This window comes from Heteronotia binoei, chromosome 6 (genome assembly GCF_032191835.1).
Source record: "Heteronotia binoei isolate CCM8104 ecotype False Entrance Well chromosome 6, APGP_CSIRO_Hbin_v1, whole genome shotgun sequence".
NCBI classification, from domain to species: Eukaryota; Metazoa; Chordata; class Lepidosauria; order Squamata; family Gekkonidae; genus Heteronotia; species Heteronotia binoei.
In genome coordinates this window covers 63,277,852-63,296,030 of record NC_083228.1, presented here as the reverse complement: position 1 = coordinate 63,296,030, position 18,179 = coordinate 63,277,852, and the positions used below count along the sequence as shown (strand labels likewise).

Here is an 18,179-nt window from a genome sequence, read left to right as displayed (position 1 = left end):
AGAAACTCCCACACTTCTTGAACTCCCTTTTCCTTAAGTACTTCTGGCCATGGGGGTTCTACCCATCATAACTTATTGTCAAAATTTGCTTCCCTGAAGTCCAACCTATATATCTAATTACACATAGCTTTTCCCTTCCCCAGGACTGTAAATTCCAAAATCACATGGTCACTACTACACAGGGTACCCACCTCATCAACCAATTCTTCCCTGTTGGTGAGAATCAAGTCCCAAGATAGCAGATCCTCTTGTTTCCCTTTCCACTTTCTGGAAAATTAAGTTGTCAGCCAAATAAGTCAGGAATTTATTTGACCATTCATTTTTAGCAGTATTGAACTTCCAACTGATATCCAGGTGATTGAAATATCCCATGACAACCATGTTCTGTCTCTTCGAGAACTTCATGATCTGTTCTAGGAGTGTCTTATCCAATTTCTCTGCCTGGCTTGGTGGTCTATAGCAGACCCACATCATAATATCACTGTTATTTCTCTCTCCTTTTATTTTTTTACCTAGAGACTCTCAACTATGGCCAAGGACCTGTCTACCTTAGGGACCGTCTTTCCCCACATGTTCCCAAGAGGGTACTTAGATCTGGATCACAGAATTTATTGTCAGTCCCTGGGCCGAGGGAGGCGAGGCTGAAGGCTACCAGAGAAAGAGCCTTCTCAATTGCAGCCCCGCACTGGTGGAACCAACTTCCAGAAGAAGTAAGGGCCTTGTGGGACCTTGCTCAGTTCTGCAAGGCCTGTAAAACAGCTCTATTTCGACTTGCCTTTAGTTGAATTACAGTATGATGCCCAACATTGCTGAATTCAGTGGGATCAGCGCTAGCACCAAAATTGTTTTAAATCATTTTAAATTGTTTTAAGATTATTTAATCGGTACTAATTATTGTTAAAAATTTTAAATTGCTACTTACTGTTTTATTGTTTTAGTTGAATGTTGTTAGCCGCCCTAAGCCTGCTTTGGCGGGGTGGGCGGGATATAAATTTGAGAAATAAATAAATAAATAAACTGAACTCCCATGCTCAGATTCATGGATTTCCTCACAAGCATATATAAATCCTTTACATATAATGCAACTTCTCTGCACTTCCTTATTTGTGTATCCCTTTTAAATAAGTTATATCCCTCAGTCTTAATATTCCAATTGTGAGTGTCATCCCACCAAGTTCAGTAATTCCTATTAAGTCATAGTTCCCTTTTTGTATTAGGACTTCCAGTTCTTTCTGTTTGTTTCCCATACTCTGCGCATTAGTGTAGAGACATCAGAATCCATGTTTTATGCTCCCTAAGGTTTTTGTCTCTATACTTACCTGCAAATTAATATTACCAAGCATATGAGCCACTCAAAGCATATGAGCCACTCCCCACAAATGTTTAGTGTTCTTATTTCCAGTTTTTGGCATTGTATTAGGCATTGAATTTTTGCCTCATTCCCCCATATGTGTATGTGTGATAGAAATATCCAGTTTAAACTTGCTCGTTTCTAGAAGATGATAGACTGACTGATCCAAGTAACCTGAATAGAAGTGGGTTCAGAATTTGACTGTGTGTGTGTCAGGAAATGATAGCAATGTAACTAAGCGAAAGGGCAGACGGGGACCTTTCATGCTGTATGGAGAAGAAAATAAAGCTGGTATTTAAATGCAAATACTGAAGGATTCTGAGCTAAGGTGGAAGAGCTGGAGTTACTTTGTATTGATTTTTATAATATAAGTATAGTGACCATTTCAGAAACATAGTTAGACATGGAAAGTCCTCGCTATCCGTAAGTAGAAGCTGTATAGGAAGGTGGAATAGCCTTATGTGTTAGAGAGAACATTGAGTTCAGTACACTAGAAACCTTTCAAAGAAATAACTAGCCCTAAAGAATAGTTTCTTACACTATGGATAGACATACGAGGTTCTAAAGTTTACAATACTGGGATATGCTGCAGTCTGCCTGATAAAAACCAAGGATGATTTTGAAGTGACAAATAAGGAAGGCAACCAGAGGGGAAACTTATCATAATGGGTGACTTCAACTACCCTCATATTGATTGCGTGAAAAAGTGTTCTGCGTGAAAGAGACTATCTTTTAGCTATTGTAAATGATTGAAGGGATTAGTGGACCGAACTAATTAGAGAAGAGGTGATCATGGACTTGATCAGGGCACTGCTCATGGCCTGATGTGAGACCCGTGTTGTTGAACCAGCTATGAAGGGTGATCACAGTACTATTAAATCCAATATTTATGTGAAAAAAGGAGCCCAGAAAGTGCAGCTTAACCAGATTTGATTTCAGAAGAGGAAATTTTCCAAAAATTGTGGGATCGGTAAAAAGGAACTCTCTAGGGAGAATGGAGTGGGTCAGATAACCTCAAGATATTTGTAAATGAAGTATATGGGAGATTAGGTAAGGTATCACTAGATCTAAGAGGATGCCAGTGTAATTAACCAGCAAAGTCAAGGAATATACAGAAGACAAGAAACTTTTTCATTAAAAGTGCCCAAACAAGTGAACAAGAAGGAGCACAGCTTCTGACAAAACAAATGTAAGTTGCAATAATGTGGATAAAGAAAATATGAAGAGCATATTGCTTAAAAATATTAAGACAAATCAAAATTACTTTAAGTGCATTAGAATCAGGAAACTCAGGGAGGTGGCGCTGGGGCCTATAGATAAGAAAAGAGTGAAAGGGCTGCTAAGAAGACAGAATGCAGAAAAACAGAATAACTGGTCTAATCCATCATGGCTATTCTTACATCTTCTTATGAGGTGGTGGAATGAGTATTTCAGGCCCCCAGACTAATGCTTGCTTATTAATAGTTCTTTTCAGCTTTTATTGCTATTAAAAACAGATAGAAGCTACTACATGGAATTGCTATAGATTCTTATTTTTATCTTTTTATTAGATGCAACTATGGAGAAAAACTCCACTCAGGAAAAGACAATAAAGAGTAGAGATGTGGTTCACAGTGATTGCCTAATTCCACAAATTAATTCACTGTCTGTAGGAGATGCATTTTTTGGAATGGTTGCCCATATTCAGACACCAGGATACTTTTTTTGTCAGCTCCTAGAAAATGGCCGTAAGTATTCATTCATTTATTTGAAATGTAAACATGTGTGCATAATTTGACCCCACAAATGGAAAGAACGTATGAGTTTTGTATGTAGTCTGAGAGAAAGAACAAATATATAAAATGAATATGGCTTCTGAGTTTACTTGTCCACTTAGTCATCAAGCCATTTACCATATGGTCTGTCAAAATTACAGGGTTTTTTAATGCACCAAAGGACTGGAATTGCTTTCAGGCAAAAATTAGAATTTTGACAAGTGTAACAGACAATTTGAATTTCAAGTAACTTAAACACTTCATATTGCCTGCTTTTGTTCTGAACAAGTTTGGTGCTGTTGAAGCAATGATATTGAAACTAAGATCCAAGTCTTGTTCTTGATACAGAAATAAATTTCTATATGATAAAATCATAGCTGATACATGAATTATTCTGTGGTTTAATATATAACATTTTCACATAAATACCTGTGTTGTAAGCAGGAAAACTTGCCGAGCTTCAAGCATCCCTAAGTGAATACTGCAACAAAGTATCTGCTGTCCCTGACTTCTGTCCAGCAGTAGGAGACACATGCTGTGCCCAGTTCACAGGTAAGAAGTAGAGAGTTTGTCTTGTAGATGTAGAAAAGTGCCTGCATAAAATTAATTTCTCAAATACTACAGCAATTAGACATCACTAGCCTGTGATTGTGTGTGCTTGTGCATGTGTACTGTGTGGATGGAAGTTGCCTTTGAAAAGCTAAATGTGTGGGAACAGGATCAGTGATGAGAAGGTTCTCCAACTTAACTCAATAATGCAGCAATGATGAGCTATGTGTTCACTTTACCCTAAATGTTATTCTAGTGTTACTCTATACTATAGTACTACCTACCAAACAGGAAGCTGCTCATCTGGCACTGAACCCATGCTGTATAATGCATAAGGGAAGGCATTTTAAGCTTCTTCTCTCTGCATATCATATGGCAGGGATGGCCAATGGTAGCTCTTCAGATGTTTTTTCCTACAACTCCCATCAGCCCCAGCCAGCATGGACAATGGCAAAAAACATCTGGAGAGCTACCATCAGCCACCCTTGTCTTATGGAATAGATGAAGAAAGAGGGAGTAGATCTGGGCCCAAATGTTTGCCCCTTCATTGGATACTATTGTGTTAGAAGTTGTACTCCTTATGTACTAGGAGTTGGAGGGGGCAGGTTTCTTTACCCAAGTATAATACTACTGGCAAGTATAATACTATTAAAAACCAACAATATCTCACAGTGTATCAGGATGTCAAAGGTCCTTTCTCATGGGGTTTTTTGTTGTTCAGTTGCACAGTCGAGTCCGACTCTTTGCGACCCCATGGACAAAGTCACGCCAGGCCCTCCCATCTTCCACCATCCTCCAATGTCTGCTCATATTCATATTAGTTACATCAGTAATGCTGTCCAGCCATCTCATCTTTTGCCGTCCCCTTCTTCTTTTGCCTGCTGTCTTTCCCCAAATATAGGCAGTATAATCAACAAAAAGGGATCACAGTTAATAAGACAGGTAATACAAAAAACAACTACTGTGATGTGCTGGCTAACAATATTTATTAAAACCATTTAAAAACCTTTGCAAATATCTTTTTGTATTTCATATTATGAAAGAGATCCATGTTCACATTTCAATATGAAGGGGAAAAAAAGTCCTTTGAGCACCCAGATGTAAGCTCATTTCATCAATGGACTTCATCAGGAGTAATCTTTCATACAATTCTTCCAGGGTTACCAGCCTTTTTGTTACAACCCAATGTAAATGCTCTTCTCACCATCTTAAAGTTCTTTCATCCTGGAATAAACCAAAATACACTCAATAAGTGCTCAAAGCCTTGCACGAGACGCACCCGGGGATAGTGCGTATGAAAGCTCTGGCGCAGAGCTATGTATAGTGGCCGGGAATGGATGAAGAGATTGAAGGGTGGGTTAGGAGGTGCCCGCCCTGCCAAGAGTCCCGGCTGAATCCACCCAGCGCCTCTGTTCACTGCTGGGAATCCAATTGGGTGCCGTGGTCCCGGCTACACTTAAACTTTGCGGGGCCATACCAGGGCCAAATATTCTTTATCTTGGTGGATGTTTACATGAAGCGACTGGAGGTAATCCTAGTTGCTTCCACCTCCACCGTGGCCGCAGTCAGATCCTTACGGAGGGTTTTCTGCACCCACGGAATCCCTGATACTGTAGTGACGGACAACGGCACCGTGTTTACCTCTCGGGAGTTCCAGGAATTCCTGAATAGGTACCTCTTCCGCCACATACAGTCCACTCCCTTTCACCTGGCCACTAACGGCCAAGCGGAGCGCATGGCTCGCACAACTAAGGAGGCCCTGGGTCGCATAGTCCAAGGGGATTGGGACCACAGACTGTCCGCCTTCCTGTTTGGGAACAGGATCAACCCCAACCCAGTTATGGGCGTAAGCCCTGCTGAGTTACTCATGGGCAGGTGGTTAATCACCTGGCTAGATAGGTCACACCCTGACTGGGCCCCAGACCTCCGCAGCTCCCCTGAGACCAGGGAGGCCACGAGGGGGTTTTTTCCAGGGGATATGGTCTATGCCAAGAACTTTGCAAGCAGGCTGGTGTGGATACCAGCTCGGGTGCTGCGGCTCATTGGTCCTGCTCTTATGAGGTCTCGTCGGAAGGGGGGCAGCTCTTCCACAGACACATAGACCAGTTCTGCTGCCGCACCCTGCCGGAGGAACCGGCAGGGCCAGGGAGTGGGGAATGGGGATAGCACGAGGCCGCCGCAAGAAGCAATCCTGCCAAGCTCGCTGGGGTTGCTAGCGGAGGAGCCTTACAGGATCGGGGAGATACCTGCGCAGGCTTGAGACAACTCTCTGCTGACCATGGCCCAAAGCGAGGAACCAGTGGTTACAGAACCTCAGGCAGCAGCCCCAGCTCCCCAGATCAAACCGCGGCAATCACTCAGAGAGTGGCGGCCACCTACTCATTTGAAAGACTATGTATCTTGAACTGGGGGGGAGGAGTGTTGTGTCTGGCGTTCATCCCGGAAAGCATGGCACAGCGCACCTGTGGGCAGTGCCTGGAAGGGACGAACGCAGCCCGACTATGACGATTAGTGGCGGGAAGTTTAACTGGCCAGGATTGGACCTAACCAGGAAGAATGTTGTTCTGGGAAATGTATATAGCAGGGGGCCCAGCCCCGCCATGTTGTCTTTGTAATGTACTCGCTAATAAAGCATGTTGCCATCTGAACATCTCCGACTTCAGTACGTTACAGTAGGTGTACTTCTTCTGCAAGCTTTTCTTTATTTGACCATCTTCTGTGAGTGTGTGGCCAGGATAGAATTGGAAATATCTACCACCCCCTTGGCTTGTAATTGGAAATATCTGCCACGTTCTTGATTTGTACTTCTACCCCCCCACACACACACCTTCTTTGTGACAGGCAACCACTGATCTGCCAAATCTCAGCATGGCCTAGAGGGCCTTGTTTAACAAATACACCCATTGTGGTGCAAAGATGACCCAAGTGATGAGTACAATTTTCACCTTTTCTGTTTGGAAGGAGTGCACAACATGGCAATATGCAAGGTTTGCTAGCATTCATGCCCAAGGCCAGAGGCAATCGGGCATCCAAGCTTAAAGTGACACTTTGGAGAAAGGCCCTTCAATCAATCAACACCCCCTCAAACATGATCTCAGCTCTGGAGTGCCTGCCCAAGGATTTATCGTTTGGCTTGAAAGGTTTGTTCCATCAGTCCTGCATTCCGAACCATAGCTGGACCCCTGGTCCCTTTTGGTCCCAAGATGCTCTTCTGAACCACCAGCCAAGAAGCCCAAACTAAAAACTAAGCTAAGCATGGTTTGGATTTGTGTTTATGCAGTTAAAATGTTAGTAAAGATAACTACTAAGCTATAGGACTTCATTGTATTTTTATTTTCCAGAAGACAATCAGTGGTATCGTGCATCCGTTTTGTCTTATGAATCCGAAAAAACTGTTCTGGTGGGTTATATAGATTTTGGAAACTTTGAGATCCTTCATTTAAGTAGACTTCGTCCAATAATACCCAAATTAGTGGAATTACCAATGCAGGCTATGAAGTGTACACTAGCAGGTATGAGACAAAATGAATATCCACAAAAATAAATTGTGGTCCTGCATTTCACATCTGGATTTGTGGTTCATTTTTAATTGTATGGAGTATGTGTAGTCTCAAGGGAAAACGCCTCTTCTTTGGATTAGATCATATAAAACCTTTAAGTAACATAATTAAAATTAAGGCTGCAATAAAAATTAGCTGCTTTGGGTTCCTATTGGGGAGAAGGGGGGCATGAATGCAGTAAATTACTGTGTGAACTTAAAAAAGACAAACACTTTTTAAAAAAGAAAGAAATAGTTTGTACAAATATGTTCTAATTAACGGTAAAATATGGCAGTGAAAGAAGCTGAGCAAATTTCTCTGAAGTCGAAGCCCTGCCTCAAGTCTTAGCAGATGAAACAACTGAGAAAGTATCTTTGAACTTCAAGGAATGGAAAGCAATATATGTAGGAGATTATTGAGATACGTAGGGGTTAATTGCCAAGGACTTCAAATGTAGTCACCTGCGTCTTCATTTGGGGCCCAGAAACCGATAGAAAGCTTAACCAAAGTGAGAACTAGTTACCAACTTTGAACCATAGGACATTAGCTGCAACTTCCAAACTTAGGATTTCAAGGTGGCATGCCGTATTTTGTGCATATAAAAATTTATATATGATCTAAATGTTGAGAAATATTATCTAGATTTGTATGAGGATAATGCTCGGAATGTATCATCTGGCTGTGGAAAAGTGTAGGTTTTAAAGGGGGGAGGAATGTGGTTTTCCTGTTTTTTAGGTATAAAGCCAGCATCTGGAAGCTGGTCCACAGAGGCAACTTCTTTCATGAAAACACTGGTACAAAATAAAGTGGTCACCGTAAAAGTAATGGATAAAAATGAGAACACTTCTGCAGTAGAACTTACAGATACATCAGTGACTCCAACAATAAATGTGCGTGAAAGCCTTTTAGAGTCTGGATGTGCAGTGGAAGGAAATGCCTCCATCTTGACAGCACTTGAAAGAAGTACTGGAACATTGCAAGATGTGAATGGTAAGTGAAAAATTGCTGCAGAAGCTTACTTGAGCTGGCTGCATAAATACTTGGGCAGTGTTTTGAAAGGTGAATAGAGGGATTGGCACTTGGAAATATTTGTAAATTGGTTTTTTGTGTGTGTGACTTTCTTTCAACTTTAATCAACTGTAGATTACATATTCTAATTAAGTCAGTTGTAAAAATATAATTTGAAAATGCTCTTAGATTCAATTAGTACCCCTATTTTGAACTTTGCAGTTTTAACAGGTTCCATTTGCAGAAAATTTGCAATCAGTGGAGAGCTTAAAAGCTGCCAATTTAGCTGTGTATTAGCTCTGGCTGTGTGTGTTGGTAATGAAGGAGAATGTTTTGGGTGTGTTTTTGAGTAAATTTAAGGATATTTTTATTAGAAATATATTATAATCCAATGTGGTTTACAACTGTAGTTTTTAAGACACCAAAATGAAGCTGTAATGAACTCAAGCCATTCCTCCCAAATGTGGTCACTGAGCAGTTTTTACAAGTGATATCCGCAGCGGTGTTGGGGGAGTGTAAGAAAGCTTCTGTGGGTGCACTTGAGCATCACTGTCAGCTTCCTACATTATCACAAAAATGAAAAATGCCTCCACCTGCTCTTCAAATGGTCTCAGTGAACATCAGTAAGACCTTGCAAAATCATTTTGACTTGCCAGAATTTAAACTTAGCTGACTGTGTGAACAGTTTAACACGTTCAATAACTACCCATAGTATTGACTAACAAAGGGATTTAAAAATGTCCTCTTCAGGCAGATGAATTGTTTCCATAGTCTCTGAAGTCCTGCATATGGGTTCTGTGCTGAGATCAAAGAAAATGGTGCTAATAATGTTGTAAACAATGAGTTTTACATTCTCAAAAATGTCCCTAGGGCACAAATAAATGTCTCTAGGGTAGTGTGCTGTCATAAAACTTCCTTTCAAAACATTTAGAGTTTCCAAATACTTTGATTTAAATGGGTTTGAAATTCAGATATGGGCTGATCATTGTAGCACAAACATAATGTTGGACTTTTTGTTGTTTTTTTCTTTGCCTATAGATCAGAAACAAGATAAAGTTGCTTGGACCAGGGTCAAATTAACACCTAAACAGGTGATAGATGTCACTGTGTGTATGGTGTACAGCCCTGGAGAGTTCTATTGCCAGATACTAAACAACAATGGTACATTTTATTTCTCAGGTTTGGGGAAGGTTTTTGTTGTTGTTGTTTCTTCCTGTATGGTTTACATTTAAATGATTCGTGGCACTACTTCAGCCATGCATTTAACTGAAGTCCATCATTTTTTTTATGCCCAGCCAGTTGGCTGAGTGACTAAAATCTGGGGTGATTCTTGGCCCAAAGAGCATCCAGCTGCCTTCATCCAGGACCAGGGCCTTCATGGCCCTGGATTCAACATGGTGAAACAGTCTTCTGGGAGAGATCAGGGCCCTGCAGGACTTGTTATGCTTCTGCAGGGCCTGCAAAATGGAGTTCTGTGAGGCAAATGGTTAAGGGCTGAGACAGCCCATGTTGACAGTTTCCATTTTGGTTTGGCCTCCCCACCCCCACCCCCCTTTCCTCTGATCAGACAGCTATGCCTTACTCCCCTCTGAGATTTATACCATCTTTTATTTTTTTATTTTTATTTTGTACATTTATAGCCCGCCCTTTCCTGTGAAGGGTTCAGGGCGGATTACAACAAGCTAAAACATTAAAGCCAACAATAAACCATCAAAATAGTTAAAACAATTAAACCAATACATTAAGTCAATCATTAAAGACGGCATGAATGGTATAAGCACTTGAGGCGTAATTATCGTAGGCAGCCTAAGTTGACCCAAGATGTCAACAGTATTGGCCCCAAATGAAGTTGCAGTCATTGCTGGGAGGCCAGTTGGATGGTGTAGTAGGGTGAGGACATCCGCTTGCCTCAACCATAGACCTGGCGGATCAGCTCTGTTTTACAGGCGCTCTGGAATGGTAACAAATCCGGAAGGGCCCAAATCTGTAGGGAGCTGATTCCACCAGGTCGGGGCCAGGGTCGAAAAGGCCCTAGCCCTGGTCAAGGCAAGCCGGACGTCCTTTGGACCAGGGATGGTCAAAAGATGTTGGCTGGCCAATTGCAATGGCCTTCGGGGCTCATAGGGAGAGACAGTCCTGCAGGTATGTCAGTCCCAGGCCGTGCAAGGCTTTAAACATCAATACTAAAACCTTGAAGTGGATCCGGTACTCGATAGGTAGTGCTGACTGCGCAGCATTGGCCGTCTGCTTGCCCGTAAAGGCAATTCAGTAAGCAATCATGCTGTTGCATTCTGCACCAGCTGGAGTTTCCGGATCAGTCATAAGGACAAGCCTGCGTAGAGCGAGTTACAGTAGTCCAACCTGGAAGTGACTTGCATGGGTCACTGTAGCTAAGTCCCGAGGAGCCAGATGGGGTGCTAGTTGTTTGGCCTGCCGAAGATGGTAGAAAGCAGATCGTGCAACAGCTGTGACTTGGGCCTCCATAGACAGGGTGGCATCCAGTATCACACCCAGACTCCTCACCTTCTGAGCTGGCACAAGAGGTGCGCCATCCAGGGTGGGGAGCCAGATGTCCAATCTTGGCCCCCCGTGACTCATGAACAGTACCTCCATCTTAGTTGGATTAAGCTTCAGTCGGCTCAGTTGCAGCCAAGCAGCCATTGCTTCGTGTCCTGGTCAAATGGTCTGGGGCAGTCTGACTGGCCATCCTTCATCAGATAGAACTGGGTATCATCTGCATACTGGTGACAACAACCCAGCCCAAAACCTCTGGCAATCTGGGCAAGGGGGCGCATGTAGATGTTAAACATCATTGGCGAGAAAATAGCTCCCTGCCGTACACCACATTCTAGTTGATAACGCAGGGAGGTCTATTCGCCAATTGCCACCCTTTGTCCCCGACCATGGAGGAAGGAGGAAAACCACTGTAAGGCTGACCCCTGAACTCCAATATCGGCAAGACGGTCATTAGATCGTAATTGACCGTGTCAAACACTGCTGAAAGATCTAAAAGCAATAGCAGCACTGACCCGCTTTGATCCAGGTGCCTTCTAAGGTCATCTGTGAGGGTGACCAGAGCAGTCTCCGTCCCATGACCAGGATGGAAGCTGGACTGGAAGGGGTCAAGGACAGATGTATCTTCCAGGAAAGCTTGGAACTGCTCCGCCACCGCTTTCCAAATTATCTTGCCCAGAAATGGTATAGCTGTATAGTGGGAAGCATTTATTATGTGTTTTATTTTACTTATTTTAACTATGTATCAGTTTTATAAATTGAAAGTTTTTACAAATGATGTTACCCACTCTGAGCCTGGCTTCCAGGGATAGCACATTATAAATGTATTTAATTATTATTATTGTTCTTGGGTTCCTGGCATGATGATTATGATTCATGATGCCAGGAATCTAACAAGTATCCATTGTTTCCATTTTAGTCACAGATCCATTTATGCAAATAATGGATTTGGACCAGAATGTTTCTGACTTGTCATTGGGTGTATACTTTTCTGAAGAATATAATTGAAAGATTGTTTGCATTCTCCTGTGCGTTGCATTAAAAATTAGGAATAGCAAATTAATATGCCACCTGTGTAGAAACAATGTTTGAGGCAGCTTGTAATTAAAACAGTAAAGCAAAGCCATTAAAACACAGCCATTGAGAAACAAGCTACAATACAATACAAACATTGGGCAGCCTGAGAGTTTCCAGCACAAAAGCAGACCATAAGAGACAAAAAGATGATTTAAAAAATCTAATTAGATTAGATTTTGCAGTTGAATCAGAGTTTTCACATTTCTGCATTTCTCAGCAATCTTACCATTGTTCAGATGTGAGGCTCAGAGCTGAACTAAATGTGACATCTGCACATGACTACCATTGAAGTTCATTTCAAAGTATCCCAGGAGTTTTATGTGGATAGGGACCGTGGCATGGTGTGGAGGTGCTTCAGCGTCCCCTCTGTTGCTATTTTGTAAAAATGTACTATTACCACACTAGGGGGCTGCACATATTGTATTACCCAGTGAGCCAGGGAAAGCACCCCAGAGCCCTTTATACATAGGGAAGTAGCACACTATGCCACACTATCCCAATCTGAATCAGAATCCTGTGGTGCTTTGGAATAGAGTTCCTACTAGAAGGGACTTGCAAAGATGTTATGACTGCCAGTCCCTGTGGCAATAACATGGTAAATGTCATGCGTTATTCAGCTCTCAGTTCTGACATTTGATGAAGGTACTGCTGTAAAATGTAATCTAGGCACTCAGAGAACTACGCTTAGTTTCCAAGCTTATTTTTGAGAGCCCAGAAATTTCACTGGTAGTTATAGAATTATCACTAAGGTACCAGGATAGAGTTTTTTCCCTGTGATGATACCAGTCTCTGCAGACACTGGAGGGTGTGCATGTTAGTTAAACAGTATAGACAATTCTTAATCTGGGGCAAGCCGGGCCAGCCCTCCCACTAGGCAAATTAAGCATTTTCCTAGGGCGCCAGGCTGAGGAGTGCACCAAAATGGGCCCTCCCAGCCCAGTGCCGAAGGCAAATGCCCAAGTTTTGCCGGCACGCAATCTCTGTATCACTCCCTGAGTGTCCTCTGCTTGGAGGACGCTCAGGGAGCGATACAAAGGCTGTGTGCCACTAGGAGCCTTTTGCTCCCCTCTCTGGTGTTTTCAAACATCAAAGAGGTGCAGGGAAGTACTTCTGGCCAGCGTGTCGTCTCTGTACTGCTCTCTGAGCGTCCTCTACCTGGAGGACACTCAGAGAACGCTACAGGTGGCGGCTGCAGGGCCTGGAGCGCAGCGTCGCATTGCAGCACTGAAGGTAAATAGAGACGGGAGGGGAAGGGCTATACTTCAGCAGCATATTTACATATGTTGGAAGATCTCTGGATTGAAACCCCAGGAATTGAACCCTTAATGGAAAAGAACTGCATGAATCTACTTATCCCCATTAGAAAGCTTAAGAAAAAATTAAATAAATCATACAAAGGCCAGTTTAAAGTAGAAGAAGTTTATAGGTAACTAGAGTTACAGAAACTAACAGGAGCTTTAGTTTCTTGCAGGCTTTTTGTGCTTTGCAGCTGTGTATTTTGTAAACGGCTTTCATATTTTCCAGTCGTTACACTTTGAACTGCCCTTTCTAGGGTTATTTTAATAATTCGGCAACATTGATGCTTCTTTGTATTAACCTGTTAAGAAGGGTGCTGTTTTAACTGAATGAAAAATAAATTGGACTAATTGAGTAGCCCTGCCATTCTGTTTACAATTTTGATATGCCCTACGCTACTACAAATGATGGATGAAGAATTTTGTATTCTGATCTTATTGTTACAGACCTGAAGGTTCTAAAAGAACTCAATATATCCTTAGCAGAATATTGCCAGAAAACAACTCCTAGTGTTTCTAAAATAGCAAAAGGAGAGCCATGCTGTGCTTATTTCTCTGGTAAGTGAGCTTGCTCCCTGTTCTTTCCTGTACACAGCATAACAACCTGATACTTCCTGAGATTTGGGGTATAGCCAGGCCCGTAGCCAGAAAATTCTGGTTGGGGAGGTCCACGGAAAAAGTTTTTGGAGAGAGGGCCCCCCTCACAGCCCTCACTCTCTCCACTGCCACTTTTCTCCCTGCAGCTCTAACGGCCCCGCCCCCCTCCACACGGCACCTCCTCCTCCCACCCAGCCACCCACTCACTCATCGGGTGAAAGAGTAAAGAGCAGGCTCCTGGGGCTCTTGCAAGATTCCCCCCCCCCCCGCCGATCATGTGATTGGCTGGAAAAGCTGCTCCGAAGCTGATGGTATCTATGCCAGCTTTATGGCACGATCAGCAAGTTCAGCTCTGGGGCTGAACTTGTTGATTGCGTCGGGAAGCCAGTGTAGGAACCGCCAGCTTTGGCATGGTTTTTCCACCCGATCATGTGATTGGCGGGGGGTGTCTTGCAAGAGCCCCAGGAACCTGCTCTTTACTCTTTCGCCTGGTGGGTGAGTGGGTGGCTGGGTGGGAGGAAGGGAGGTGCCGCAAGGAGGGAGGCAGGGCCACCAGAACCACAGGGAGAAAGGTGGCGGCAGAGAGAGCAGGGGCCAGGGAAAGGAGGGGCCATAAAGGTCCAAGGGGGGTTGAGTGGAGGTGCCGTGCCCCCCTCCCCCGGGTTGCCCCCATGGCTATAGGCCTGGGTATAGCACATAGCTTTGAATCAATTCTGTAAGATGTCACACATGGAATTGCAAGGCTCCTCCTTCGCAGAGGCAGAATTGAGTTACCTGGGCTGGTGAAAGGACCTGGGACAGAACTGCTGGCGAGGTGTTAGTTTTGCTTTTCCTAAACTGCTGGGGAGAAAATAATGTCTAGGGAGGGAGGAGTGAGTGCTTAGAGCCTGCTGGAGAGGAATTTCTGATTGCTTCTCTGTGTTCTTTTGGTCTGGTTTGTTGCTAAGAGAGGAGGGCCTGTTTGCCTGGGGTTGGTTGCTGGCCCTGCCCTCAGATGTTGCTTTGGCTGTTGAGAGGTAGAGGTTGTGAACCTTTGAATTGCAGGGCTCCTTTTTGCCAGAGGCAGTGGCAAGCCTCTTGCCCTGTGGCTCTTTGCACGGGGATTGGGCCTGTGGATCCCATAAGCAGTTAAGAAAATTTTAAATTGTTTTTCTTTACCTCTTTGTTAAGTTAGTTAGCATATGAAAACGCTCAGTAAGGCATGAGGCAAGTGAAGCATGCTGATCTGACAGCTAGGGTCAAATAGATGACATTGGTGTTATAGCAGGGCTCTGCCAAGTAAGAACTGGTTTCAACCAGGTTGATGAGGTAACAAGGTGATGAGTGCAGAATGACTCAGCACTGAAAGTTCATTGGTACAGTGACTAACTGCATGTGTATATAAGTAATGTGCTGTACATAACTACCCTTCTACTCTATATGATTGATTGGCGGAGCACTTTGATGGAGAGTCTGTATATATATAAATAACCTGAATATAGTTAATTACACAGAGTGTTGTTGGACTGTGTCTTACTATAGCAACTCACCTACGTGGACTGGTGGTGACTTCTGTGGACTGGTGGTGGTAGGGCTAGGCACAAACAACGACAAAGTTATCTAAGTTTCAGGGTACATCAACGCCCTAAGGTATTTCTAGATGCAAGAATCCACTTGGGAAGCGATTATGAATGCTAACCATTTCCAGTCACCTGTGAGGAGTGCACCATGTTTGTGTTCCTAACTGAGGACAAGACAGAAGTGTAAGTTGATAGGACGCTTAGAGGAGATGGTGCGGAGCCTGGAGGAAAGGATTACTACTCTTCCTGCATAAAGAAGGAGGGACCAGTCAAACAGACAATATTGTGACTAACTGCCTTAATGAGACTTTTCAGAGTTCTACAGCCAGACCCCAAAGGTGTTGAACAAAACAGCACTCAGTGCCATTAGAACTAAGGAATCAATTCCAGGCCGTTGTGGTGGAGGCAGAGATGGAAACTGCCAGTGGAGATATCATAAACATAAGACAGAAAGATGTGGACAGGAAGATATGAAGAAATGGCATGGGAAGGAAAAGGAAGGTTTTGGTCAGGGCTTTTTTTGAGCAGGAATGCACAGGAACACATTCCCAGCTGGCTTGGCATCGGGGGATGTGGCCTAATATGCAAATGATTACTGCTGGGTTTTTTCTACCAAAAAGCCCTGGTTTTGGTCATAGATGGCTCCCTGTTGAGAGATATGGAATGTCATAGGCCTGACTCCCCTAGCTTGTGTTCCTCCCTGAGAACAGGAAGAAGTGTAAGTTGATAGGACGATCTGAGAGGTGAGTTGCTTGCCAGGGACAGATATTAAAGATATTATAGACAAGATCCCAAAACTCATCAAACCTACAGTGTATTTACCCATTCATGGTGGATCATGTGGAAACCCAATTACATGGTTGTGAACACCATCGAAAGCATTAAGACTAACTATGAAGCTCTCAGGAGGAAACTGAAGGGAATGGAGGGGCAGATGGTCTCTTCATTCCGTCCTATTATAGGAAGGGGAATATGATGGGAGGAGATGGTAATGGAGGTGAACCACTGGCTGCATTAGTGGTGCCGGCAGGAGTGGGAATGATTTGGATTCTGGGACCATGGGCTAGATTTTCTGGACAACAACTTAATAGCACACAGTAGACTTCACCTGTCAAGGTTAGGGGAAAATGTGGTTCACAGAAACCTTGGGAGATTAATCAAGAGGACTTTAAACTAACACCACAAGGGAAAGGCGATGATCAAAATAGGGATTTAAATGAAGAAGAGCAAACAGTAGAGGCGGGCTGGGTTTACTGAAGCCAAAGGTGCAGAGCTTCAGGTGTCGATGTACCTAATGTCCAAAGCTTGGGCAATAAGAAGGAAGAGCTGGAGCTTCTAATGTAGACAGAGGGATATGATTTGGTAGGCATTATAGAGACTTGTTGGGATGATTCCCAAGACTAGAATGTAGTAGTAGCTGGATATGAGTTGTTCAAGAAAAACTGAAAGGATCAAAGAGGAGGCAGAGTGGTGCTATATGTGAGGAGAGGGGTTGTTTGTCAGGAAATACAGGAGGAGGATGATAGCCCCGTGGAAAGCAAAATGTCCAAAGTCATGCTCGTTCCTGGCCTGTTTAGCTGAAAACTTCCTTTATCAAATGGTGGAGGAAGCTATGAGGGGCTCAGTCATACTTGACTTAATATTTACCATTGGGCAAGAAATGGTAGATAGGGAGAAGATGCTAGGGATCTTAGAGAGAAATGACTGCGTCCTGCTAGAATTCCTTCTGCTTTGCGGGACCAAGGAAGTTTGTAGCCACACAAGTATGTTAGATATCAGTAGAGTAGACTTTAATAAACTCAGAGGGTGATGAGAATTATTCCATGGGCAAGACTGCCATAAGAGAAAGGAGCAAGTGAGGGGCATAGTATCTCCTAAATAAAGAGCTCTTGCAAGCTCAAGCCATCATTATTCCAACAAAAAGGAAACAAGTTAGGGATCCAAGAATCCAATGTGGAGGAACAGAGAACTCTGTGATGTGCTAAGGAAGACAAGGAATTGTTCAAGAAATGGGGGCAAGGACATATCTCTAAAGAGTATCTGCGAGTTGCTAGAAACTATAGGTCAGCCATCAGAGAGTCCAAAGCTTACAGTGAGCTAAAGCTTGTCGGGGAGACTCTCTACAAGAACATCTTCATGTATATTAGGAGCAGATGCACGATAAAAGAGGCAGTGGGCCCACTGTTGGATGAAAACAGAGAAATTCTGACAGTGTACAGAAAGAAAGCAGAAAGATAACAGGCTCATCTAGAGATGGTAAGTAGGAAAGGCACAGCGTCCAGGCTGCTGGTTGACATGAACAGAGATGTAGTTGAGAAGCACTTGACTGCATTGAATGAGTACAAATCCCCCAGGCCAGATAGTATGCACCCAAGAGTGCTCAAAGACCTTTCTAGAGAGCTTGCAGAGACTCTGTCCATCATCTTCCAGACCTCTTGGAGAATGGTTGATGCACCATGAGACTGGAAGAGGGCAGATGTTCTAATTTTCAAAAAAGGAAGGATGACCCAGGAAACTACTGGACAGTCAGTCTGACCTCCGCCCCTGGGAAGATACTGGAGAAGATATTAAAGAGATCATTCTGCTAGAATCTAAAAGACAACTTAGTGATCCAGGGAAGTCATGGATTTGTCTCCAACAGGTCCTGCCAGACAAACCTCATTTCCTCTTTTGACCAATTTATTTATTTATTTATTACTTTACATTTATATCCCGCCCTCTCCGCAAGCGGACTCAGGGCGGCTTACAATATCATAAAAACAATCAATTCCATAAAACATATAAAAACATAGTTCACTTATCAATTTAAAACTATTTGCGCTGTCTCAATCCAGTCTGGCGGTATTGGGTTCTGACTATGATCGCCAGCTTCTGTAGGATGTCCGGTGGCAGCCCATTTTCAGTCAACCAGAAAAGCTTGTCTAAACAGTTCGGTC

The 18,179-nt window shown here is 43.3% G+C and overlaps 1 protein-coding gene across 1 annotated transcript in view; it reads left to right on the top strand.

Moving 5' to 3' along the window:
- TDRD1 (tudor domain containing 1) overlaps positions 1-18,179 on the top strand; it is a 94,393-nt gene that overhangs the window by 46,130 nt on the left and 30,084 nt on the right. Inside the window, exons 12-17 of the mRNA XM_060242669.1 lie at positions 2,902-3,078; positions 3,550-3,657; positions 6,996-7,166; positions 7,929-8,183; positions 9,240-9,362; positions 13,535-13,645. Of these exons, the coding sequence (XP_060098652.1) occupies positions 2,902-3,078; positions 3,550-3,657; positions 6,996-7,166; positions 7,929-8,183; positions 9,240-9,362; positions 13,535-13,645 (945 nt within the window). The remainder of the gene's footprint in view (positions 1-2,901; positions 3,079-3,549; positions 3,658-6,995; positions 7,167-7,928; positions 8,184-9,239; positions 9,363-13,534; positions 13,646-18,179) is intronic.